The sequence below is a fragment of the Macrotis lagotis genome, chromosome X (assembly GCF_037893015.1).
Source record: "Macrotis lagotis isolate mMagLag1 chromosome X, bilby.v1.9.chrom.fasta, whole genome shotgun sequence".
Classification (NCBI taxonomy): Eukaryota; Metazoa; Chordata; class Mammalia; order Peramelemorphia; family Peramelidae; genus Macrotis; species Macrotis lagotis.
In genome coordinates this window covers 415,677,967-415,701,079 of record NC_133666.1, presented here as the reverse complement: position 1 = coordinate 415,701,079, position 23,113 = coordinate 415,677,967, and the positions used below count along the sequence as shown (strand labels likewise).

The window sequence follows — 23,113 nt, the reverse complement described above, 5'->3', positions numbered from 1 at the left end:
ATTAGGTAACAAATGATTTATTGAAAGTATGAATATGTTGCATCCTTATATTTTTACTTTGGAAACGTGAAAACCAAAACAATTTCCATTGTTGTAAATTGAATTTCCTTTTCCTAAATTTTCTGTTAGTAGAAGTAGGAAAAGATTGTTTTTAGTATTAAAACATTAAAAATAAATTTGTCCTCATTTCGTCTGTTGAGGTTTTTATAATTATGGTCATAAAAACTATACAATGGAACTATATTTAAAACTTTAAAGATTTTGGGGGTGTATTATGCCTTTATTTTTAATTTTTTTACATTCTAAAGCCAAACAGCTTTAAAATGATTCAGTTTTTATCTAAATTATATTTCTGTAAAAATTATTGAGAATGGAAGGTGTTAAGGCAAAACTTTGCTGTCAGTGGTAGTATTAGTTACAGGTGTTCTTGTAACTGACATTAATATAGTACTTTATTCTGTACAAAGCACTTTAAGTATCATCCCCATTTTACATGTGAAGAAATTGAATATGACTTGTGCAAGGTTAAAAAGAAAGTTTCTGAGCTGAAGTTTGAGGTGTTTGCCACAAGGTCAGTGCTTTTCCCATTGTATTACTCTGGTTTTGATGCTGTTTTATTGCTTGACTGTTACCACTCCATGGACCCTCTACTTTCTAGGAAAATTTCCTGGAACTGTCCTCTTTATTATCTCCTAATACTATTATTTTCTTTTTGCTATGAGAGCCTCCACCCTTCCTTTGTCTATTTATGGGTCTATTGGTTCTCCAGACTTAATGAGGCTATAGGATCCTAGGTAGGAGGAGTTTGGTTGGCCCCTTGTACTGTTTCAGTATTTATTTGAGGGGCTCAATTGGTCTTTTTTTAAAAAATAATTTTATTTAAGGCAATGGGGTTAAGTGATGCCCAAGTTCACACAGGCAATTATTAAGTGTCTGAGGCCAAATTTGAAATCAGGTCCTCCTGACTCCAGGATCAGTACTGTAGCCATTGTGCCACCTAGCTGCCTCTATTTGGCCTTTTGGGACAAAGATCTGAGCCTAACCATTTTTACTTTTTATGTTATTTTAAAGGAGGAAATATCTTTGTAGTTCTAAGCAAGAAATTTAAGATTCAGTAAAGTAGACTTTCAGAATATAACCTGTTTGTAAATTAGAGATTGCTTGTATCCATTTTATATATTCTATTTCTCAGAAGTATTAAATTCTTAGCATGTAAAACTTTTTAACAAATTCTGTATTCAATTATATCAAACATTTTTCCAATTTGAATTGAAAACTTGACATTATTATACATCCTTAGCATTTGCCTTCTCTTTTAATATTTATTATTTCATTATACGGTGCAAAGCTATTATTCTGTTGCCTCCAGAATGGCACCAAATTATAATTCAGCCCAACATTTCAGTGATGAGTTACAAGGAAAAATCAGGTGGTATATTAAATGATAATCTATAGGTAGACAGACATGGGTAGACTTTTTCACCTTGCAAAAATAATTTTCAAAACATTTAAGTTTCCTTTAATTCTTTGAAAGTTATCTGAAGATCTTGGTTGCTGTAATGAGAAGTAGAGAGGGAGAGGAAAAAAGAGGTTCAGGAGATTTGAGTCTCCTGATAAACAGTTTTTAATGGCTCTATGCCCCAAGAGTAAAGTTTTAAAAACTTTCACATCTACATATTGCTTATGGTTTACAATAAGAATTCTTTCATTTGGATTCTGCATATTTTCTCTGACAACAGGTATTGTAGGCCCATATCGATATTTGAATCTAAGCTTATAATAATCATATAGGTCAGTTATAGATTATTAACTAAACAAAATTCATTTTACTTAAGTTTTAATGCTACAACTACTCTGCAAATATAGAGAAGTACCTGTTTTGCTTTAATTTCTTTTCCTTTTATTCCTTTCAATTTAATAGTCGCCAACAATGCATTAGTGTTGGATTACATATTTAATTGTTCTGAAGAAACTGACCATTTCTTTCTGTTTCCATCCACCACTTTTTGGGGGGAGGGATGGAGTGAGATTACAGATAGATGACATATATATATATATATGTATATATATATATATATATGAGAATAGGAAAATATAGGAAAATTTTTGTGAACCATTATTTTACTTGAAGTTTGATAACATTTAAGTTATTAACTTGTAAGTCCATATAGCTTTTGAGATAATTTGTATGGTCATAACATTAAATTTTTGTACTAATTTAACTTAGTTAAGATATTCAGTTTAAAAGTCATTCAAAATATAACTAAAATATGAAATTATTTTTTAAAAAATGTAAGGCAATGGGGTTAAGTGACTTGCCTAAGGTCACACAGCTAGGTGGTGGTAATAATAAGTGAGGTCGGTTTTGAACTCAGGTCCTCCTGACTCCAGGGCTTGTGCTCTATCCACTTCGCCACCTAGCTGGCCTCTAAGAGATTTCTTTAAGAAAATCCAATTATCACTAGTAACTAGAACAATATTGAATTATAGTTGGCCATTTCCATTTATTTTCTTCCCTATTTTGAGGACAGAGAAGTCATTTACATTCAAGGAGACAAGAGATAAATTTATGTATCCCAGATGGCTTCAGTTATTACCTTGATAGTTTAAACCAATTATCAGAAAGTTTGAAACAGTCCTTTTATACTGTTTAGTTTTTATATTTGAATTAAGTACAGAACACTAAAGAATATAATGTATTAAAGTTATATTTAAAGGTCAGGAAAAATATTTAACTTTACTCATTTATTCTCTTGAGAAAATAGTATAAACTGGGGAAAATTCAAGAGGAAAACCAAACTTTTAATTAGGCAAACAATGATATTTTGATGCAATAACATGAACTGGATCAGAGCCAAGAAAAAATAACATATATAGTAGCTATAGCAATGTATATAAGAATAAACCCATCTCTATCCTATTCAATGAAGCCTTTTTAACAAATGAATAAAAAAAAAGAGAAGAGAAAGCAAATTAGCAAAACTATCAAACACATTAATTAAATCTGAAAACATATGTATTGCTTCACTCTTCTACCACACCAAGTCTATATAAACTCTTTTGAGTTTAGTCTTGTTCACTTAATGATTAGTAGACTCTAGAGAAAGTTTTCATTCCTCTTGGTATCCCAGTATCACATTTCATTACATTAGTTGGAAAAAAATATATTAACTTTTAATGTTTTTTGGTTTTTTTGCAAGGCAATAGGGTTAATTGATTTGCCCAAGATCACATAGCTAGGTAATTATTAAGTGTCTTAGGTCAAATTTGAACTCAGATCCTCCTGACTCCAGGGCTAATGCTCTATCCATTGTGCCACCTAGCTTCCCCCTTCATTAACTTTAAATTTGTAGCATCTGTTTTAATAATTGATTTTTCAAGTCACTTCTTATTAGCATAAGATAAAAAGTTGATTCATTTTAGCTTTCTTTATAAGAAAAATGTTCCTTCTAGATTGAAAAAAATAGAAATAGGAGCCAGTCATTCAACACTTACTGTGCCATGGATTAAGAAGTTTTAGGGTAAATATAATTTAATTCTATGTTATATTTGAAATGATCATAGACAGCTAATCCATCAAGGCCTGAGATCTTATTCTTACTCTCTATTAAATAACTCTATGACCTTAAACAACTTCCCTTCATAGGTCTGAACTCATTTTTATCTATCAATCTGTCTTTTTTTTTTTAAATATCTAAAATTCTCTCATTTTCTAACGTGCTTATCTTAGAGTTGAAGAATAGAGGCATAATAGGGCAACCTATTCCTTTTTTTTTTTGCTTGCAATGTTTTTAAGTTTGTAGTTAATTCAGTAGATATTATTGTCTAAGCTAGTAGAAGAGTCTGTAAACTGGAAAGCAACTCATTTATCTTCCTGGTATCTTTTAATTTAAAATTAATTGTTAATGTCATGGGCCACCAAATCTCTACATATTTTAAGAACATTGATAAGGCATTATAAATATCATAAATCATTACTGTTAAATTTATAACTCATTTTCCCCATGAATTCTCCTGGAACTAAATTTTAAATATCCTAAAGTCAATAATTTTATACTTTAAGAATTTATTTTAATTGTTTTTCATTGTCTGTATTTTCCATTTATTTGTCTGATCCCCCTCCATCCAGTCTGCTCCCTTCCCTCCATATCATCCAGTCAACCAACCATCCTTTACTTTATAACCTAGAATAAAGAAAAAAAAAAGGAGGAAAAAAAAGTTCAGTAAAGTTATTAGTATATCAACCAAGTCTGATTCTGATGGTGTCCCCTACATCTGCAGTAAAAGTGAGAAAGTACAATCTTGCATCTTTGGAACCTAATTTGATCATATCACTTCACAGCATTTAGTTTCTGTTGTAATTTCCACTTACATTGTTGTAGTACATGTAATTATTGTTTCTCTGTTGCTTTATTTCACTCTGCATCAATTCTTGTAAATACTCCTTTCTCTCTATTGATCATATTATTTCTTAAATTACAGTAATGTTCTATTATATTCTTAGTGTTTAGGATTTTCAACTTGATAAGCATCTACTCCCTCCCCAGCCCCCCCCCCCCCCAATTCTTGGCTCTTCAAAAAGTACTGTTCTTACAGCAACTTACCTAAAATAGGTCATTGACCTCGTTTGTGTGTGTGTGTGTGTGTGTGTGTGTGTGTGTGTGTGTGTGTATTCAGAGGATTCTTTAGGTTAGTCATTATCTTTGCATAATTCCATATTATTATTTTCCGGAATGGTTTATTAGTTTCTAGCTCCACTAAAAATACATTTCTATTCTTATAACAACTCCTGAAACATTTCTAATTTGCTGGACATGAGCAATGAGAGTGTTTTCTATGTGCCAGGCACTATGCTAAGCATTGGGGTCAAACATTTAACTCACCCCTAAAGAGCTGCTAGATTTATTGATGCCTTGGCAATGTCAGATCAGTTCCGTTCTAAACTACCTGCTATGGACTATGCTATATCAATAGACTGAAAGAAGAATTTTTAAAAAATGCATGAGTACCTGACTTAAAAAATGAGCCTTCTGTTTTTTAAAACATATTTCAAAATAGTAAACAATTTTACTTTCTTTGCAATTATCCATGTAATTTTATGTGTGAAATCCTTAATCCAATTTTGAGAACTAAATTACTAAAATATACTCAGTCTGTTTTTTTCCCCATTAGCTGCATTTCAAAGCCAATCTCAATCATATATATAAACATATAGTCTAGTTCTTTAGAGAAAAGAGTTTGATCTTGGGTTTTTTTTTTGATCTTTTTCAAAATTTGGTCTTCCATTTAATTAGAAAACTTCCATTATATCTTTTCTTATCACTTTGTCTGATTCCCCCTTAGGAGAATATCTTTAAACAACTTAGAAAAATCAAGCAAATTTTACAGTTTACCTCAGTTATAAAAAAGGAGGGACCTGGTTATCAGAATACCAAGACTTGTCACTTCAAGGGCAAAGAATGACCTAACATAAGGCATAATAAGGAAAAAACTCCTTTAGCTCTTTTCAATTCCAAGCACTAGTCATATTTCACATCCAATCACAGAGCAGTGTTCCGTATTTTTCACAGGTATCAAATGCCTGACTTAGGATTAACCAGTTAGATTTCCTGTTCAGAAAGGAAATAGCACCATAGGGGAAATTGAGTCAAGAGATTCTTAACTTAGACCATACTGAGGTCATCCCTTCAATTTTTCCCAGTGACTATTATCCATCTATGGCAATTCTCAGACTGCAGCACTTGCCAGTTTTTGTTAGAATAGTGAATTGTTTGGTGTAATGAGTAGTTCAAACAACCCAAACTGAAATCAAACAGTATTGAAATACCATTAAAATACCAAGAAATTTTACCTTAAAAAAGCAGAATTTCACTAATCATAGCTTTTAGGGCTAGGTTATTTAACTAAAATGTTCAAATAGTTAATGAACAAAAATATATGGTCATTTTATTCTTTAGGAATTGAGAACAATCACATTCTGGAGCTCTACATCTTAGAGGGAATACATGACAGTTCACTTGAAAAAAGCCTTAGAAGATTGATGGCTATTGTAATTTTCCAACCTTGTATTGCCCATTCTACCCCTAAAGTGACATTGAAATCTTTAAATCTGAGTTCTGTTATTAAGTTGTATCAAAGATGCAGCCTCAACACATACTATTTATTAATGTATTGAAGTTATATTATCCTATACATTTTCATAAGTGATTAATATATTTCCAGATGAAATTTCACTTATATTAAACTTATAAATGCTCCTATTTTAGGAGAAAAAGGAGTCCTATTTTCTCAGTCTTAGTTTCTGTAATTTCAATATTTAAAAACTTGCAGCATTCAGTCATCAGGACTGATAATATCTTGTGATTCTGCCTGAATATAAGTTTCAAGGGATTTCACAAATGACGATATCTTTTCTTTATTTTGTTTTTCCAACCATATATAGAGGTAGTGTTTACCTATCTTTTTCTTTTTTTTTTTGCAAGGTTTCAAGTTTTACATTTTTCTTCCCTCTCCCTACTATTCCCCCCCCCAACCTAATTTAGCTTACATTTATAATTATGCTAAACAAGCAACCATATTGGTTATGTTGTGAGAGAAGAATCAAATCCAAGTGGAAGAAAACATTAATGAAAATGACATAATACATAAGACAACTTTTAAAAATTGAAGATAGAGGGGCGGCTAGGTGGTGTAATGGATAAAGCACTGGCCTTGGACTCAGGAGTACCTGGATTCAAATCCCATCTCAGACACTTAATAATTACCTAGCTGTGTGGCCTTGGACAAGCCACTTAACCCCAATTGCCTTGCAAAAACCTAAAAAAAAAAAATTGAAGATAGTAAGCTTTGGACTTCATTTAACTCCACAGTTCCTTCTCTGGATATGAATATTTTCCATTTTTAAAAATTGTATTTTGATTATTGTATTGCTGAAATGAACAAATCTATCATAGTTGATCATCACCCCATGTTGCTGTTAAGTGTGTATAATATTCTTCTGGTTCTGCTCATTTCACTTCACATCAATTCATTCGAGTCTTTCCCGGTTTTTCTCAAATCCTCATTATTTCTTAGAGAACAATAGTGTTCCATTCATATATCACAGTTTGTTCAGCCATTCCTCAAATGATGGAAATCCCCTCAGTTTCCAATTCTTTGCCATTATGAAAAGAACTGCTTTGAATATTTTTGTGTATGTGGAATTTTTTCCCTCTGTGTAGATATCTTAAAGAATTTATACAGGTTTTTCCCAAAAAGTAAATTATCAATATTCATACCTCATCATGATCATTCTCTATTTGACACAAAATATAAACCATTAAATATTGAACAATTTTCAAATACCCATTTTTAATCAAATCTTTTAACAACTCAATTCATGATCCAGTAGAATCCAGAATGAAGAGAAGTCACTAATAATAAATAAAATAAAGTAACATTTCTTTTAATTCAGACTTTGGTTAATATAATAGTTTAATTTCACAAAAAAATTTAGAAAAATAGTAATAACATGCACAATATTATATACTTAAAACATGAGATAAATTTCATTACCAGTCATAACATCAGTTCCATTGAATGAATTTCTCAATTATCTTATACAAAATATCATTTAATTTTATTATCTTTGGCATTTTCTACTAATCACAAAATATAGGATTATCCAGCATGGAATAATTATGTTCAACTTAAAGAAATAATAGCAATAGTCAACATTTATATAGTGTTTTTTTTATCATTTGTTCCTCAACAATCTTGGGAGGTGGGTGCTATTTTTATTCTCTTTGTAGAATAGTATACTGAGGTAGATGAAGGGGCATTAATCTGCTTCTAATAGCTAATACATTTTTTAATGCTAGAAAGCATATATTTATAGTTTGTATTTGTTTCTGATTTACCATAATTGAGTTTCAGAACAAAATTTTGTCTCATTTTCAAAGATTCATGGTCGTACTCCCAATTCCCTATAACAACTTTTTCTTTATTTTTAAATTGCTCCCAAATCTAAATCAATTCCTTTTGTGTTCACATCTTAGCCTCATCCTCTCACCTTCCCTTGAGGGTTTCAGATTTAACTCTGGATGAAGGGTGGAGAGAGAGAGATTCCAAGTGACAGCCTCAAATTACTATCCCTTTGCATTTCTGTCTCTTTACTGAGAAGAGCTGAGGAGCATTTTCAAAAGATTGTGATACATCCTTTGAATGGTCTTTGAAGGGCAGAGTACTGTATTTACCAATCATGTCCCCTACTATCAAAAAAACTAATGTTCATTACATTTCCCCTTTAAATTTCTCAAAAACTTTATTTTAAACAAATTTTTTAAAATAAAAAAAAGCATTGATTTGGAAATTGGGACTTTTATACTGGAATGTGCTGTCTGTCCTGGTGTGGCCATGTGTCTTGATTATATCATTTGAACTTTCTGTTCCAGTTTTTCTCTAGGTGTAAAAAATTGGAACAGAGAAGTTAAATCTAAAGTTCTTTCCAGCTCTGCTTTTATTGAATGATTACAGGAAATTCCATGATAATCTATGAGGGTCAAGTTATTTCAAACTTGGAGGAATTTTTCTTCTATTGCATATTTTCTTTAGTAAGCATTTGTGAAACATAAACTGGAGGTGAAGACTTTAGAGGACCACTAGATGGCTCTTTATTCACTTCTAAATTTTGTATAGCTTTGTTTTTATCCTTTATTATTTTTTGGTTATTGGACAAAATAAATACACATTGTAAATTGAATATAGGCCCTCTGCACTGATATAAAAATAGCTTGTTGATTAAACTACAAATAAGAGTCTGTGGTATTTTTTATTTTATTTTTAATTAAGTAATAATAATGTTTGTCCTTCATTCTTGAAGAAGACTATGACATCAGGGAGATGATGCCATGACAAACATGTGAATTGGGGGAAGATTTTAAAATAAAGGATTAGTAATCTGTCTCATTATAGTAATACTGTTAATTCCATATAGTGATTTCTTTGTCAGAAGTTTTGTTTTTAGAAGTAGAAATTATATTGGAGGTTTAAGAATATTAATAGCAAATATTCCAGATAAGGAAAAGATAGGAGAAGATTCATAGAACTGATCATAGATTTAGTTCTGAATGATAGAGAATGGTCATGAGGAATAGGAGAGACATTGAAGATAAAAAATTAGAAAGGAATTTACTAGTGAAATGCTTTGACCCAGAAATGCTTCTACCCTCTTCTCTCACCTCTCCCCCCCCCCCCCCATTTTATAGATGTGACTAAGGTCCAGAGACATGAATGACCTTGGTGTAATGTAAGTCCTTGGAATAAGATCTTGGGATATTAGAAATTCTAGGATTGGAAGAAGTTATTGATGAGTGACATGTTTCTCTAGATAGCAACAACTCCGTAAACTGTGATTAGAATAAGACGAGACAAATGCTAATTTCAGATTGGATCTTATTTTTTAATGGTGTAAAATTTAGGGAAGACATTCATTTGGGCTTTAAAATGAGAGAAATTCTATCCTTTGTAGCTTGAAAGGAAAGAAAATGAGAAAAAAACCTTAGCAGGAGATTTACCTAAGATTGGGTCTATTTCACTGGAAACAAATAGAATCTTTGAGTAGAGATAATTTTTGAAATACAGCCACAAATATATTCCATCCTTTAAAAAATTTTTATGAACTTTTGTCTCCTTTCAAAATATCTTTTAAAATAACTTACTCATAAAAACTTTCTAGGGTTTACATTTGTGATTTTATCAGTGTAAGGTCCTTCACCAAAGCTGGTAGCTCTGTAACTTTATTTAGTTCTAGATTTTCCTGTGATAATGAGAAGTTGTTGCTTGATCATATTATGTGTCTGAAGCAGTATAGGAACTCAGATAGGATTGACAGCAAGGTTAGCTGCCTTGTCATTTATACCACAGCAATATGGTATGGCAGAAAGTTCAAAACTTGAACTTGGGGGTCAGAAAACCTGGGTTTAGATCACAAATTTCTTCATTTGATTTCTGTATGCCTTTGAGAGTCATTTAATAGTGTTTCGCTTAATAAAATGTAAATGAGGGGGCTGTGCAGTGGCGTAGTGGATAAAGCACCGGCCTTGGAGTCAGGAGTACCTGGGTTCAAATCTGGTCTCAGACACTTAATAATTACCTAGCTGTGTGGCCTTGGGCAAGCCACTTAACCCCATTTGCCTTGCAAAAACTAAAAAAAAAATGTAAATGGTATACAACTATAAGTTATTGTACCAAGTTTATAAAATTTTAGGATTTTTAAATATGCACATAAATATTGGTGCTCATCTCCTATTCTTCATTGTGTAATAGACAAAGCCCTAGCTTCTCTAAAGGTATGCTAATAGAAGTAGGTTTTCAAAGATTCCACCATGCAATGAAGGCTTTGAGTAAAACAGTCTGTTTCTATGACCAGTTTTCCAAGGACCCATCTGTTAAATCAGGAAGACTTAATTACTATGAAACAAAAAATAAAAAATTCATTTGCTTGTGATTTTTGGAAAAAACTGACAAATTCTGACTCTTTACATTACATAATTTTAATGATTTCTGTGAAAGTTACAAATTACACACGTTCTAACTAGTATTTTCCCCAAGGTTATCTTGTTTAAGCTAGTCTAGTCAGTTACTGAACATTGCCAAAATGTGTTACTCTGTTTTAGTAACACACGGAATATAGTTTTCCAGAATTTTTAGCATTTTTAATTTTTTTGTGAGGTGAAGCTGATACATAAGCACTCAGATTTACTGATCAACAGAAAGCTTCTAAGTAATATTTTTCTTTGAGGTGTACTAAAACTTGTTACCTGCCAATTCTATTTATACAAGACACAGCACTCCCTGCTATGGGAACTTCAGAGTCTCTTTAAGCATATGTAGCAGTGTGTTCCCTCCAGCTAAATTATGCTCTCAAATTTGAGAAAACATAATTTAGAAACCAGCCTACTCTGACACATCTTATTTCTTAAGGTATGACTCATCATATGAAATAACATTTCTTGAGGATTTTTTTTTGCAAGGCAGTGGGGTCAAGTGACTTGCTCAAGGTCACACAACTAGGTAAATATTAAGTGGCTGAGGTTGGATTTGAACTCAGATCCTTCTGACTCCAGGGCCAGTTCTCAATCCACTGTGCTACCTAGCTGCCCCAATAATATTTTTTTCAACAAATTGACTGAAATGAATTTTGGAAGTTCAGATCTTATTTTTTTTCCTTGTACTTCCATCACGAAATTGAGTTTCCCTGAAAAAAACTTTTGTAGCCAAACTTAATAACTACACTTGCAAAATATGCTAAAAATTTTTAAATTACATATTCAAAGCATTTTCAGTAGCCTTATTGAAAAATTTAATTAGATTCACTTCTGAAAAATAGATTTTTTTATTGTTTTTTTTTGTTTACCTATCACCTATCTTCCCACTCCCCAAGAAGGAAAAATATCTTGACCCTCTGTCCCCCTCCCCACACAAACATTTTTTCCCCACCCCCATAATGCAAATAGTGCATTGATAGTTTGGTATAAATTGAATATTTTTTTAAAGCCATGATTTGTGGATATAAGGTTTATTTTATATATATATAGTGAAACAGTGATTTTGTTGGAGCAGGGTAATTTTTACCAGACTTAGATTAGGTAGTGAGGATTTATTTTGTTTACCAAAGACTGAAGTCTTTACATCTTGAATATTTTTTCTTCTCTGATAATAGAAGTACAGTTGTAATTCCATAACAAAATACCTTTAGGTTTAAGTACAGTCAGCAATACATTTGTTTCTAAGTATTTTTAGTTCAACAACAAGCACTTAAATTCAGTGAGCTTTATTTAAACTAACTTAACATCTTAAAATTAAAATTCCTTCAACTGTCAATTGACACAAGAAACTTAACATATTATTTTGCAGTCAGTTAATCTTTGTTTAGTCAATAAAAGGAAGATGCACCTTCCTGCTTTTCCAGTTCTCTATTGGAATGACTTTAGAATTATATGTAATCTGAGCTACTTTAGGACTGGAACAATCTTTTTGTTTGTTTTTGTCTTTGGAGGCCTGGTGGAACAGTCCTTAACCTCTATATACTGGAAACTGAAATTCTGTTTTAAAATTTAATTGAATTGCAGTGCAAAATAAAATAATTTTTCACATTCAGAAGAAACTTCAACTATAAAACAATTATTCACTAAGGATAAATCCAAGTACACAGTATCTGGGTGTTTAATCTTGTTGGTTAAGTGCATTTAATTGGGTGTGCTGTAGCTTAAAATTTTGATAATAAAATATTTATTTAGTTTTAACTGAAATTTGTTGTAGTTGATGAAGTACTGTATAAAAAAATTTCTTCGTGTTTAAATAACTTTCCCCTGTGAATCCAGATGAACTCAAAATAGATTTACTAGTAAGAAAATGAGTTGTAGATGGCCTCAGGCACTTTTCATATAACTTTTCTGAGAAAGTTACATGAGCATATTATCTTATGTAATAAAAGGCTCAAAATTACTGTTCTGAAATTTTTACCTATATTGCTATAATCAAAATTTGTCATAGATGTCCCTTTCTCCTCTCAGACAACTGGCACCAGTCGTGTGTAGGCCTTTATCACTTCTAACTTGGAAATAAAGTCTACTGTCCAGCCACCTGCCAAAGTGATTTTCCTGAGGTCCTGGTCTAGTCTTGTGGGTTTCTTCCCCTTGGCCATTCTCTTTCTATTTACCGACTTCCTATCAACTCTAGGTTCAAATACAAATTCTCTTTGACATTCAAAAACCCTTAATTACCTAGTCTCCTACCTTTCCAGTCTTCTTATACCCTTATACCATGTAATCCTTGATCCAGTGACACTGATCCTCCTGACTGTTCTATGTACAAAGACACTCAGCTTCAAATATTTTCTCTGGCAGTCCCCCCCCTTAACTGGATTATTCTCCCTCCTTGTTTCTGCCTCCTGGCTTCCCTGACTTCTCAACAAAAATTCCATCTTCTGGAAGAAACCCTCTATATTCTAGAACTTTCCCTTTGTTAATTATTGCTTAGTTATTATAAAGTAGCTTGTTACTTTATATTTGTTTTCTTATTCTTTCCTCCTTTACAGCTCCTTAAGTGCAGTTATTGTCTTTTGCCTCTCTTTTTATATCCCTGCATGTAGTAGACACTTAATAAATTTTTATTGACTGATTGACCTTAATATTTTCCTTGAAATAGTTTCCTTCGATCAGTGATAAAGGAATAGATTCTAATGAACTTTTTGCCATTGCCTTTGGTTGAGAGTAGAAATGAGATAAGATCATAGTTTAGGGCTCAATAAGACCTTAGAGGATTTTTTTGGTTGAAACATCCTTATTTTATAGGCAAGGAAATTGAAGTCCAAAGAGATAAATTTTAATAGCTAAAAATTATATGGCACTTATAAGATTTGCAGAGCATTTTACTTACACCATTTTTTGATCCTGACAGCTGTTTAAAGTAGGTAGTATTCTATCATTTTAGAGGTGAGAAAATTTTGTCCAGTGTCATGTAATGGGGTAGCATACATAGTGGCTAGAGTGCTGGGCCTGAAGTCTGGAAACCTGAGTTCATTTTTTATTTTATTTTTTATTTATTTTTTTTAAAGCAATAGAGTGTTTATTAAAGATATTATTTGAGTTTTACAGTTTTCCCCCAATCTTGCTTCCCTCCCCCCACCCCCACCCCACAGATAGCACTCCATCAGTCTTTGCTTTGTTTCCATGTTGTACCTCGATCCAAATTGGGTGTGATGAGAAAGAAATCATATCCTTAAAGAGAACAGAATTCTCAGAGGTAACTAGATCAAACCATAAGACATCTGGGGTTTTTTTTTTTTCCGAATTAAAGGGAATAGTCCTTGTACTTTGTTCAAACTCCACAGCTCCTTATCTGGATACAGGTGGTACTCTCCTTTGCAGACAGCCAAAAATTGTTCCCAATTGTTGTGCTGATGGAATGAGCAAGTCCTTCAAGGTTGAACATCACTTAGGGTGCACAGTGTTTTTCTGGTTCTGCTCATCTCAGCATCAGTTCATCAGCATCAGTTCATTGACCTTTAATACTTACTGACTGTGTGATCCTGGGCAAGTCACTTAATCCTGTTTGCCTCAGTTTTCCTCAACTATAAAATCAACTGGAGAAGGAAATGACAAACCACTTGTCTTTGCCAAGAAAACCTCAAATGTTTTCTCAGACTTGTGAAGAATCAGAGGACTGTAACAGTTTATACATACATACATATATATATATATATATATCTAGCAAGTATCTGAGCCAGCCATTAAATCCTGACAGGCGCCCCCCCCAAAGTCTTTATGTCACCTAGCTTAGCTCTAGGTAAAATGACAATCCAAGGTCACACTAGTTTTGAATATCCCTGGGGTTGGTCCTTAAAAGAAATGAGTTATGTAATTGTGAATTTAGGATACACATACAAGGGAACCAGGACTCTACTCTTTTTATGCTACACAGTTTTTCAGTTCTATGTGGACTATAGAGTTATGATTTTTATTTCTTCTATTCCATTTTTAATATATGTAACTTTTTTGCATGAGTGAAAAATCTTTTTCCCATGTGATCTATAGCTAAGTTATCATTAACTAGCCTTTGAATTCTCCCATACTTTTCATTCAGATGCTAATTAATTTCTCTACCGAGTAGACAAACTCCATACAAAGCTTAATAATATCAGAGCTCATAATAAGTGTCCCTTAGCAGAAAAATCTGAATTGACTGAAGAATATTTAAGTTCCAGTATCAGATTGATTTGGGAGAGAAATTCAGTGTTGGTGTTTTTTCAGTCTGTTGCATTTGAAATAATAAAGTTTTAGATGACTATAATAATTAGGGTAGAATACTTAATGTAAAAATGATATAAAAGTCAAAGGTGTAAATTGTAACACCTGTAATACCTATTCCTGAAAGGGTGGTTGTGAGGATAGACAAACTTGAGTTGGTTTATCGCAGTGAATCCTTTTTTTGAATACTCAATCCCTTATTAATTGCTGTCTCCCCAAAGTGGCATAGCAGCTTGATGCTGTCAACTTTTATTGGAACGTTTTTTCTATGTGCCAGGCATTGTGCATAGCACTGGAGATAAACTTGAGTCTAATGGTTATTAAAGTGTTAGGTACTATCAAATATTTCACAAATAACATCTCACTGAGCCTCACAAAAGTCCTTGTGTTAAATGCTTTTTTATTTAAGTCCTCATTTTACAGTTGTGGAAAACTATGTGCCTGGGTCACACAGCTAAGTGTCCAAGATCAGATTTAAACTCAGTTCTTCTGATCCTTGACCCAACACTCTAGTCATTACACGCAACCTAACTGCTAGACCTTGGAGTTATCTAGCTTAACCATTGGTTTAATTGACAAAGAAGGGTTTGGAAGTCTTAAATGACTTTATTATCATGACTAAGTATGCCTTTCCTTAATTTTCACCTGTGAATTCCTAGTTCTAGCCTCATGTTTACAAGTAAAATTTTGTGCATCTATTTATCAGTATTTTTGTCGCATGTCCTTTATAGTAAATTGGAGTGTTTATAATAGTCAAACAAGTTATTTGCTCAAAGCCCCTTTTTTAAAAATTTATTTATTCTCATTTTGTACAAATAATATTTTTATACATTAATAAAATATTCTTGTTTAAGAGTAAACAAAATACCCCCTCCCCAAAATAAATATAGAGTCATTTGAGCAATAAAGTAAAGGGGAGAGAGAGGAAAAAATCATAATTAAAAGTAAAAAAAATAATAGTAATAATAATTATAGGTATGGCCAGGTGGTGCAGTGGACAGAGCACCAGCCCTGGAGCCAGGAGCACCTGAGCCCAAATCCAGCACCATACCCAACAGTCACCCAGCTCTGAGACCCCATGCAAGCCACCCCAACCCCATTGCCCTGCAACAAACAAAAAAAAAGACCCAAAATAAAATAAAATAGTAATAATAGTAGGGGTGGTGGACAGAGCACTGGCCCTTGAGCCAGGAGCACCCAGGTCCAAATCCGGCCTCAGACACCCAACGATCACCCAGCTATGCAGCTCCAGGCAGGCCACCCAGCCCCATTTGCCCTGCACCCCCACCTCCCAAGATAATAATAATAAAAAAAATATGCCTCAGTCTGTTCCAACACCACCTGCTCTGCCATGGTTGGATCACATTCTTTATGATAAGTCCATCACTAAAGTTACTTCCATATTTTTCCACTGTTGCCATTGCTGATCGCAACTCCCTCCTTTTGTACTTCTCTACTACTATGTACTATATTTTCTCTCTCCTTTCCCTCTGACTTTGCTGTAGGGTAGCTGAGTGGCACAGCAGACAGATCCCCGCCTCTGGGGCCAAGAGGCCCTGAGCCCCCATACCACCCCCTTAGGCCCAGCATCCACCTGGCCCTTTGGTCCCAGACAGGCCATCCAGTCCCAGCCCCCATGGTCCACCCTCTCCTCCATCACTCTCATCCCTCACTTCCCCCTGCTCCCCCTTCTTATTCCAGATGTCTACACCCCATATGCTGTTTCCTTTCCTAGCCACCTTCAATGAACGAAGATTCCCTCATTCCCCATTGCCTTCCCCCTTCCATATCATTGCAATAGCTCATTGTAATAAAGAAAAATCTTACTATATGAAATATCTTGGCCTATTCCCCCTCAATTTATCATCATTAAGTCTCTCATATTTTACCGTTCTCATCCAATCTCTGTGCGATCAAACCTCTGGGTAGTTGTTTGTTTTTATTGAATCTCTTTCTCAGGGGCAATCTGTGGACAAAATGATGTTTCACATTTTCTTGTAATTTTTCATTCTTTTGGTTTTGAAGTATGTATTGAGTCTTGATTTCTTGTAAAATCAGCAACCTCCCTGAGTTCTGTTTTTTGTCTGAAGGATTTGTTCTCCTAGCTGGTTTTTAACATGTTATTTTCTTCAGCATTATTTTGGATCTCCTTGACTAAGCTGCTGACTTCATTTTCATGTTTTTCCTGCATCTCTCTCATTTCTTTCCCACTTTTTCCTCTATCTCACTCATTTGATTTTCAAAGTCTTTTTGAGCTCTGTCATAGCCTGATCCCAATTTCTGTTTTTTCTTGGAGTCTTTAGATGCAGGAACTTCTGCTTCCTCATCTTCAGACTGAGTATTTTGATCCTTCTTGGGCTCACAGGCAAAATATTTCAGTGGTGTTCTATTTTTTCTCTGCTTACTCATTTGCCCAGCCTATGCCTGTTTTTGGGGTGCTTCCTGAGCTTTTGGGACACTCCCACAAGGGTCTCAGTGTGTGAGGCTCTGTCCTCTCTCCTAGTCTGTGAATGACCATATGCGCCCCCCTCTGCCACAGGGCTGAGGTGGAGGGGGCCCTACTGTTCTATGGGGGGGCCTAGACTCTCATCAGGATCTGAATGTGGTCAGAATTCCAGTGTCCTGTTCCAGGTCAGAGGACAGAGCTCTGCAGTCTCTCTCCGCTCCCTCCCCTAGGCTCTGCACTCATGCCCTGGGGGCTCCTGCTTACCAGCTTCTGCTTCCTGTTTCTGGATCTGGGCTGCTGCAGCCACACTGATTGCTGTGTGCCCTGAGGGCTGGGCTTCACGTGCTTGCTGTGGCAGAGGTCCCCTGCCTGATACCCCAAGTTGTGCACTGTGCTCCCTGGGGTGTAGGTCAGGAGACTCCCCCACTGCTGGGAGCCAGGGATCCCAGTGCCCTGGGGCTGTCTCCAGGAGGCTGAAGCTCCTCCAGCCCCAGGGAGTAGAGCCTTTCTGCTCTTTTCCAGGTTACCTTGAGTTGGAGAATTGCCTCACTGGGTCCCTCTGTGGGTTCTGTCTCTCGAAAATTTAGTTAAGAGTCCTTAGTTTTAAGAGAGAGTGCCTAAGAGACATCCTTTCTTGTTGCCATCTTGGCTCTGCCCTTCAAAGCTGTTCTTAAAACAACATTGCTGTATATGTATTCAATATTGTCTTGGTTCTGTTCATTTTGTTTCTATTTTGTGCAAATCTTTCCGTGTTTTTCTAAGATCATTGAGCTCATTATTTCTTATAGCACAGTAGTATTCTCTCACAATCAAATGCCACAATCTTTTCAGCCTGTCTCCAATTGTTGGACATAACTTCAATTTCCATTTCTTTGCCACTGCAAGGAGAGCTGCTAAAACATTTTACAACATATTTTCCCCCTAATCATCTTTGGAAAAAGACCCTGGTTGTGGTGGCATTGCTGAGTCAAAGGTCTTAGAACTGCCTGAGAATCTGATATTTTAAGTGACCTGGTCTTCCAAATGAGAGGGTCACACAAAAATTGGGGTCAAGGTTGGACTTCAACCTATATTTTATGATTTCCAAGCCTGACTGTTCAATTTTTTTAAGATATGCTTTTTTTTTATATTTCTTTCTACTCTAATCAGAAGCTTCAACAGTTGTTATGTATACCTTTGAATTCGGCTGTAATATGTTAATGACTACATTGGAGAATGTTTGTGGACAGTATGCTCAGTGTCCCTGTATTAATCAGAAAAAAATGACAATTATTATACACATTGAAATGAAAAGCATTTGTTATAACTTCATTTTGTGTTTTTCTTTCAGGAGAGAAATAGAAACAAACAATAACTATGTGAAGATGCCCTGCTAGAATTACAACACTAATGATGTAGACTCTGGAAATGCCTCCTATGTCTAAGAAGACGTTATTAAAGCTTTTTTTTTCCTGCTTAAGGTGACATCTTTGAACACTTTAACACACAATTGACTCTTCTTGTATTGGTTCTCATCAGCGCATCTGCCCTCATACTCTCTCACCAAACACTTGAGAACTGTAACTTCGTCAAGCACTTTCTGTCCTGAAGCTTTTACCAGTATCTGCTGTCTTTTCTAATTATGCATCCTAGCTAAGGCACAGGAGACTGAATGAATGCAAGGATTCATTAACTCTTTGAATTTGTTAAATACTAACAACCATTAGAAGTGGTTCAATGATGTAAGATTCACACTGCTTCAACTTTTTCTTTGTTGTAGTTTTTTTAATTGTCAGTTTTTAGCTATTTGACAGATTAAAAGCAAAATCATGCCATATTTAGTCCTGGAGTAAAACTCAAGTCTAAATGTTCATGTGAAAATTATTGTAGTAAACTTTCAATATGGCAAAGCAACCTTAAGCTATATTTTAGCCAAATGAAATATAATCTGAAATTATATTAGAATGATATTTCCCTTGTCTCAAATTGTTTGGTGTAACAGAATATTGATATGCAGCTTGGTGGATGTCACCAATTAATGCACATTCTTCTTCCTCTTCCCCTATCCTCCCTCCACCCCAACTTATAACATGTATACTGAAAAATGTGCATTTGTCTGAGGAATTATTTTGTTTGCTACCACTTGATGAATCTCAAAGTTTTTGAGTAAATGTACCTCAGTCTAATCAGACTTTTTATGACCTTTCTAACTACATTTAAAATAATCCTTAATTCTTATTTCTGGGTCTTTGCGAGCCTGACAGATTGCTATCATGAAGTAAAATTTTACTCCTAGATGATTCACTAGCTAAATAAACATAGTTCTTGTTTAGCAAGCATATACTGTTTCTCACCTTTTTTTTTTCCTTCAGCTTTTGCAGTGTCCTAGCATCCTCAAAATACTTTGAAATATGGCCTTGATCCATGGATTAAATCAGTATCTAAGTGAATGTGTTGATGTTTTATTGATCGGAGCTATATAAATGAGAATATAGCATATCTGGGTAGTCTTCTAATTGTCTTTTTTTTAACATCTTACCTTTTCTTTAATTTTATTTACATATCAACTTTAATTTTGTATCTTGGAAGAAATTGATTTAAACAATTTAAAACATCAGGCATCTGTATTAACTGATTTGACTGCATAACATGATGATGATGATGAACATACTATACTGGCATCAGAGATTGTTGTCCTAAAAGGAAAAAGCTGTATAGAAAGAAAATATGTTAAGGCTGATAATAGCAATACAGTAGATTAAAATACCTTGATGTTTCACATTACTTCACATATGTTTACATCATGTTTGGAAATGTTTTCATTTACTGTGGTCTCAGTGATCAATTCTGAAATTTAATGATAGAGCATTGGTTTTTCTGAGGCTTTCATTTTAATATTTTTTAGGTTGCACAGTTCTTCCTGTGTAAATACTGTATCCAAGTGAAATGATACAGTACTTGCAAATAATATAGCTATTTCACAGCTACTTAGTCTAGTTATTTCAGTGTGTTGAGAACATTCAAATTTCAGTAGCATATAATACAAACACTTTTCTTAAAGGGAAATTGCACCTATTTTACCCATTCTAAGTGTTTAAAAAAGTAAGCCATGAAACCTTTTATAATGTGTCTAATATAGTTGTCTATAATTGCAATTGGCATTTGGGTATAGTTAACAAACTTTTTTTTTAAATCAGTAATATAGGGCATATCATATCATCAGGATGTTGGCTATTCTGCATGGTCTGAGGAGCTGATCCTTTAGAGCTTCAGAGAGAGCCTGAGCCCTTCTGTAACCCCAGGGGGGCCTCTCTTTTTGGCACTTTAATACAAATTTTGTTTTTTAAAATACATCTAATTCAAATTTGTTTAATTTACATAGACTTCTATGAGATAAGTCAGCATGGGAGCACTTTTCAGCAAGCCAGCTGATTGCAATAGCAAACTCAAATGTCATATGTAATTAAATAGTTTGAAATAAGATTTATTCACAGTGAGAAATACATTGCAGTGCCTTCAACCTGGATTGCTAATGTTAAGTGAAATAGGTGCAATAGTCCTTTGGAATAAGAATTTTCTATTTTATAATGTAGGGTTTTCTCCCAATTGATAATTGTTTTTCTTCGTTAAATTTTCTTCTAAGCACCAGTCTTCTCTTCCTTCTTGGTCTATCAACATAGTACTTATAAGATTTATTTTCCTTCAGTGAAGCTAATAGATGATTGTCTCAGCAGCACAACTGAATGTTCCTTAATTGTAGGACCAAATGGGAGAGAATCTGGGTTCCAAGATGGGAGAGCACTTAACCAAATATTTGAAGTAATAGAGCATACAGAAAAATTATTGGCCCAGTAAATTTCTTGTTTAATGTTTTTTCCTAGTTCTGGTTTGAATGTTTCTTATTAAAATTACCTTCTGTGGGTATTTTATTTTGGAAGGTGTTCTAGTTTGTATATTTAAAAGTAAAGAAATAACTAACCAAAATTAGTACTCTTTCTTTATACATACTGGTACTTGCAGATTCTTTCCAAAAGAAGCCCCAACCTTTTTTATTTTGATATTTGTTTCCATATTTTTAACTTATAAATGGTCATTCTAATTCAAGAACTGTGTTCTTTTTGAATACCATGCATGGGGGTGGGGCTGATGTTAAACGGTTTGCAATAAAAAAGAATCAGCTTAAGTAATTTAATACTTTCAAATGAATTTTGCATCCTTTAAAAATAAGTTTAAGGAATTAAGAGAATTGTGTTTTCATTAAGTTTTGCATATCTTTTGTTATGCCATGTAAATTCCCTTCTCTTTTTCTTATGATTAAAGAAAAGGTTATGATAAAATGATTAGTTCATTTACATTCTCTTGTAGCAAAAACATGGGACTTTGAATTTTGTCGTGTTTGGGTTTGTTCATTCATGTGAATGATGGTACAGTTGGGTGAGGATTTATGTTATGGTACCAAAACTCACCATTTGGTCCTCTTTAATCTTTGAGGGTTTCAATAAAAACTGTTCACTCACATCTGCTTTTTTTTTCTATATTCTCATTTGTTAATATAAGATACTGTCCAATCAGGAATAAATTTTGCAACAATTTTTGCTTATGGCATTATGATTTCCCTAATTTACACCTTTCCCTCTGAGTACAAATAGATTATAACAGAATCCAGTATGAATTTTAGTTTTAAAAGTTTTTTCAGTTTTGTAATAATTTCAGAATTTCACCAGTATAATTTTTCATATTATTTGAACAGGAGGTACACATTCACACATTCAGTTCTTTAGTATTATATAACTGCTTACTTTTTAGCAGTGTCTGGAAAAGAAGACCCAATAGCAGATTAGATCAGCCCTTCTATTCTTACATGCCTGTTAAATTTCCCTCCTTTAAAAAAAAATTATTTCATCCTTTTTCCTCTGCCTCTACCTAATTCCCAAGCTGAAATGTCACAATCTTAATTTTGAACTTAGCCCTCAATGTTGATGACATAATATTTATAGCATGACTATAATACTTATAGAATTCTATATAGGTATTTTAAGGAAAAAATATGTGTAGGGGCCGCTTTGGTGGCACAGTAGATAGAACACCGGCCCTGGAGTCAGGAGTACCTGAGTTCAAATCCAGCCTCAGACACTTAGTAATTACCTAGCTGTGTGGCCTCAGGCAAGCCACTTAACCCCACTTGCCTTGCAAAATCCTTAAAAAAAAAAACATGTCTGCATGAGGGGTGTGTGTGTGTGTGTGTGTGTGTGTGTATACATGTAAGAGGGGGATGATAATATTGGTACAAAGCAACCTCTTCCTCTTCTAACAATCGCCTTTTCAATTATTAGAATTATAATTTTTAATAAATTATACTTGATCTCCTTTCATCTACCTGCATATATGGAATATTTCTATATTGGGAGCAACTTGTAATTAAGGGTAGTCACTAAAACTGATTCTAATAGAACAGTTAATAATACCTATAGGCAGATTCATATTTTATTTTGCTAATTTTTTTCCTCACTTAGATTGACTAATCCTACTGTTGTCCATTAAAATGCCTTGTCAGTTTATGTTGATGCAAAGAACATAAACTAAACAAAAGTAAAGCAATGGTGAAAATGTAGGATAAAAGTCAAAAGTTTTAAGCTATAAATGCAATAAGATGATGCATGTCATTTTAATATGTCAGTTCATTTCTATTGTTTTCATTGAGAATTAGAAGTATCAAAAATGAAAACATGCGAATTGAAGGGAATAAACATCGATAGCTATATTAGTCTTAGGTTGTACATTTTAACCTCAATTTTTATCATTTAGAGAAGGTAAAGGGTTTTTTCAAAACTGAAGACAATTTTTATTGCTGAACTATTCAGTTTTCGTAACATTAAGAAGTTGCAAATAAATGTATAAA

General features: G+C 33.7%; 1 protein-coding gene across 5 annotated transcripts in view; it reads left to right on the top strand.

Moving 5' to 3' along the window:
- YTHDF3 (YTH N6-methyladenosine RNA binding protein F3) overlaps nucleotides 1-22,726 on the top strand; it is a 192,140-nt gene extending 169,414 nt beyond the window's left edge. For all 5 annotated transcript variants that reach the window (XM_074201930.1, XM_074201935.1, XM_074201931.1 and 2 more), the window contains one exon: nucleotides 18,566-22,726. In XM_074201930.1, the coding sequence (XP_074058031.1) occupies nucleotides 18,566-18,589 (24 nt within the window). In that variant the 3' untranslated portion in view covers nucleotides 18,590-22,726. The remainder of the gene's footprint in view (nucleotides 1-18,565) is intronic.
- The last annotated feature ends 387 nt before the right edge of the window (nucleotides 22,727-23,113 follow it).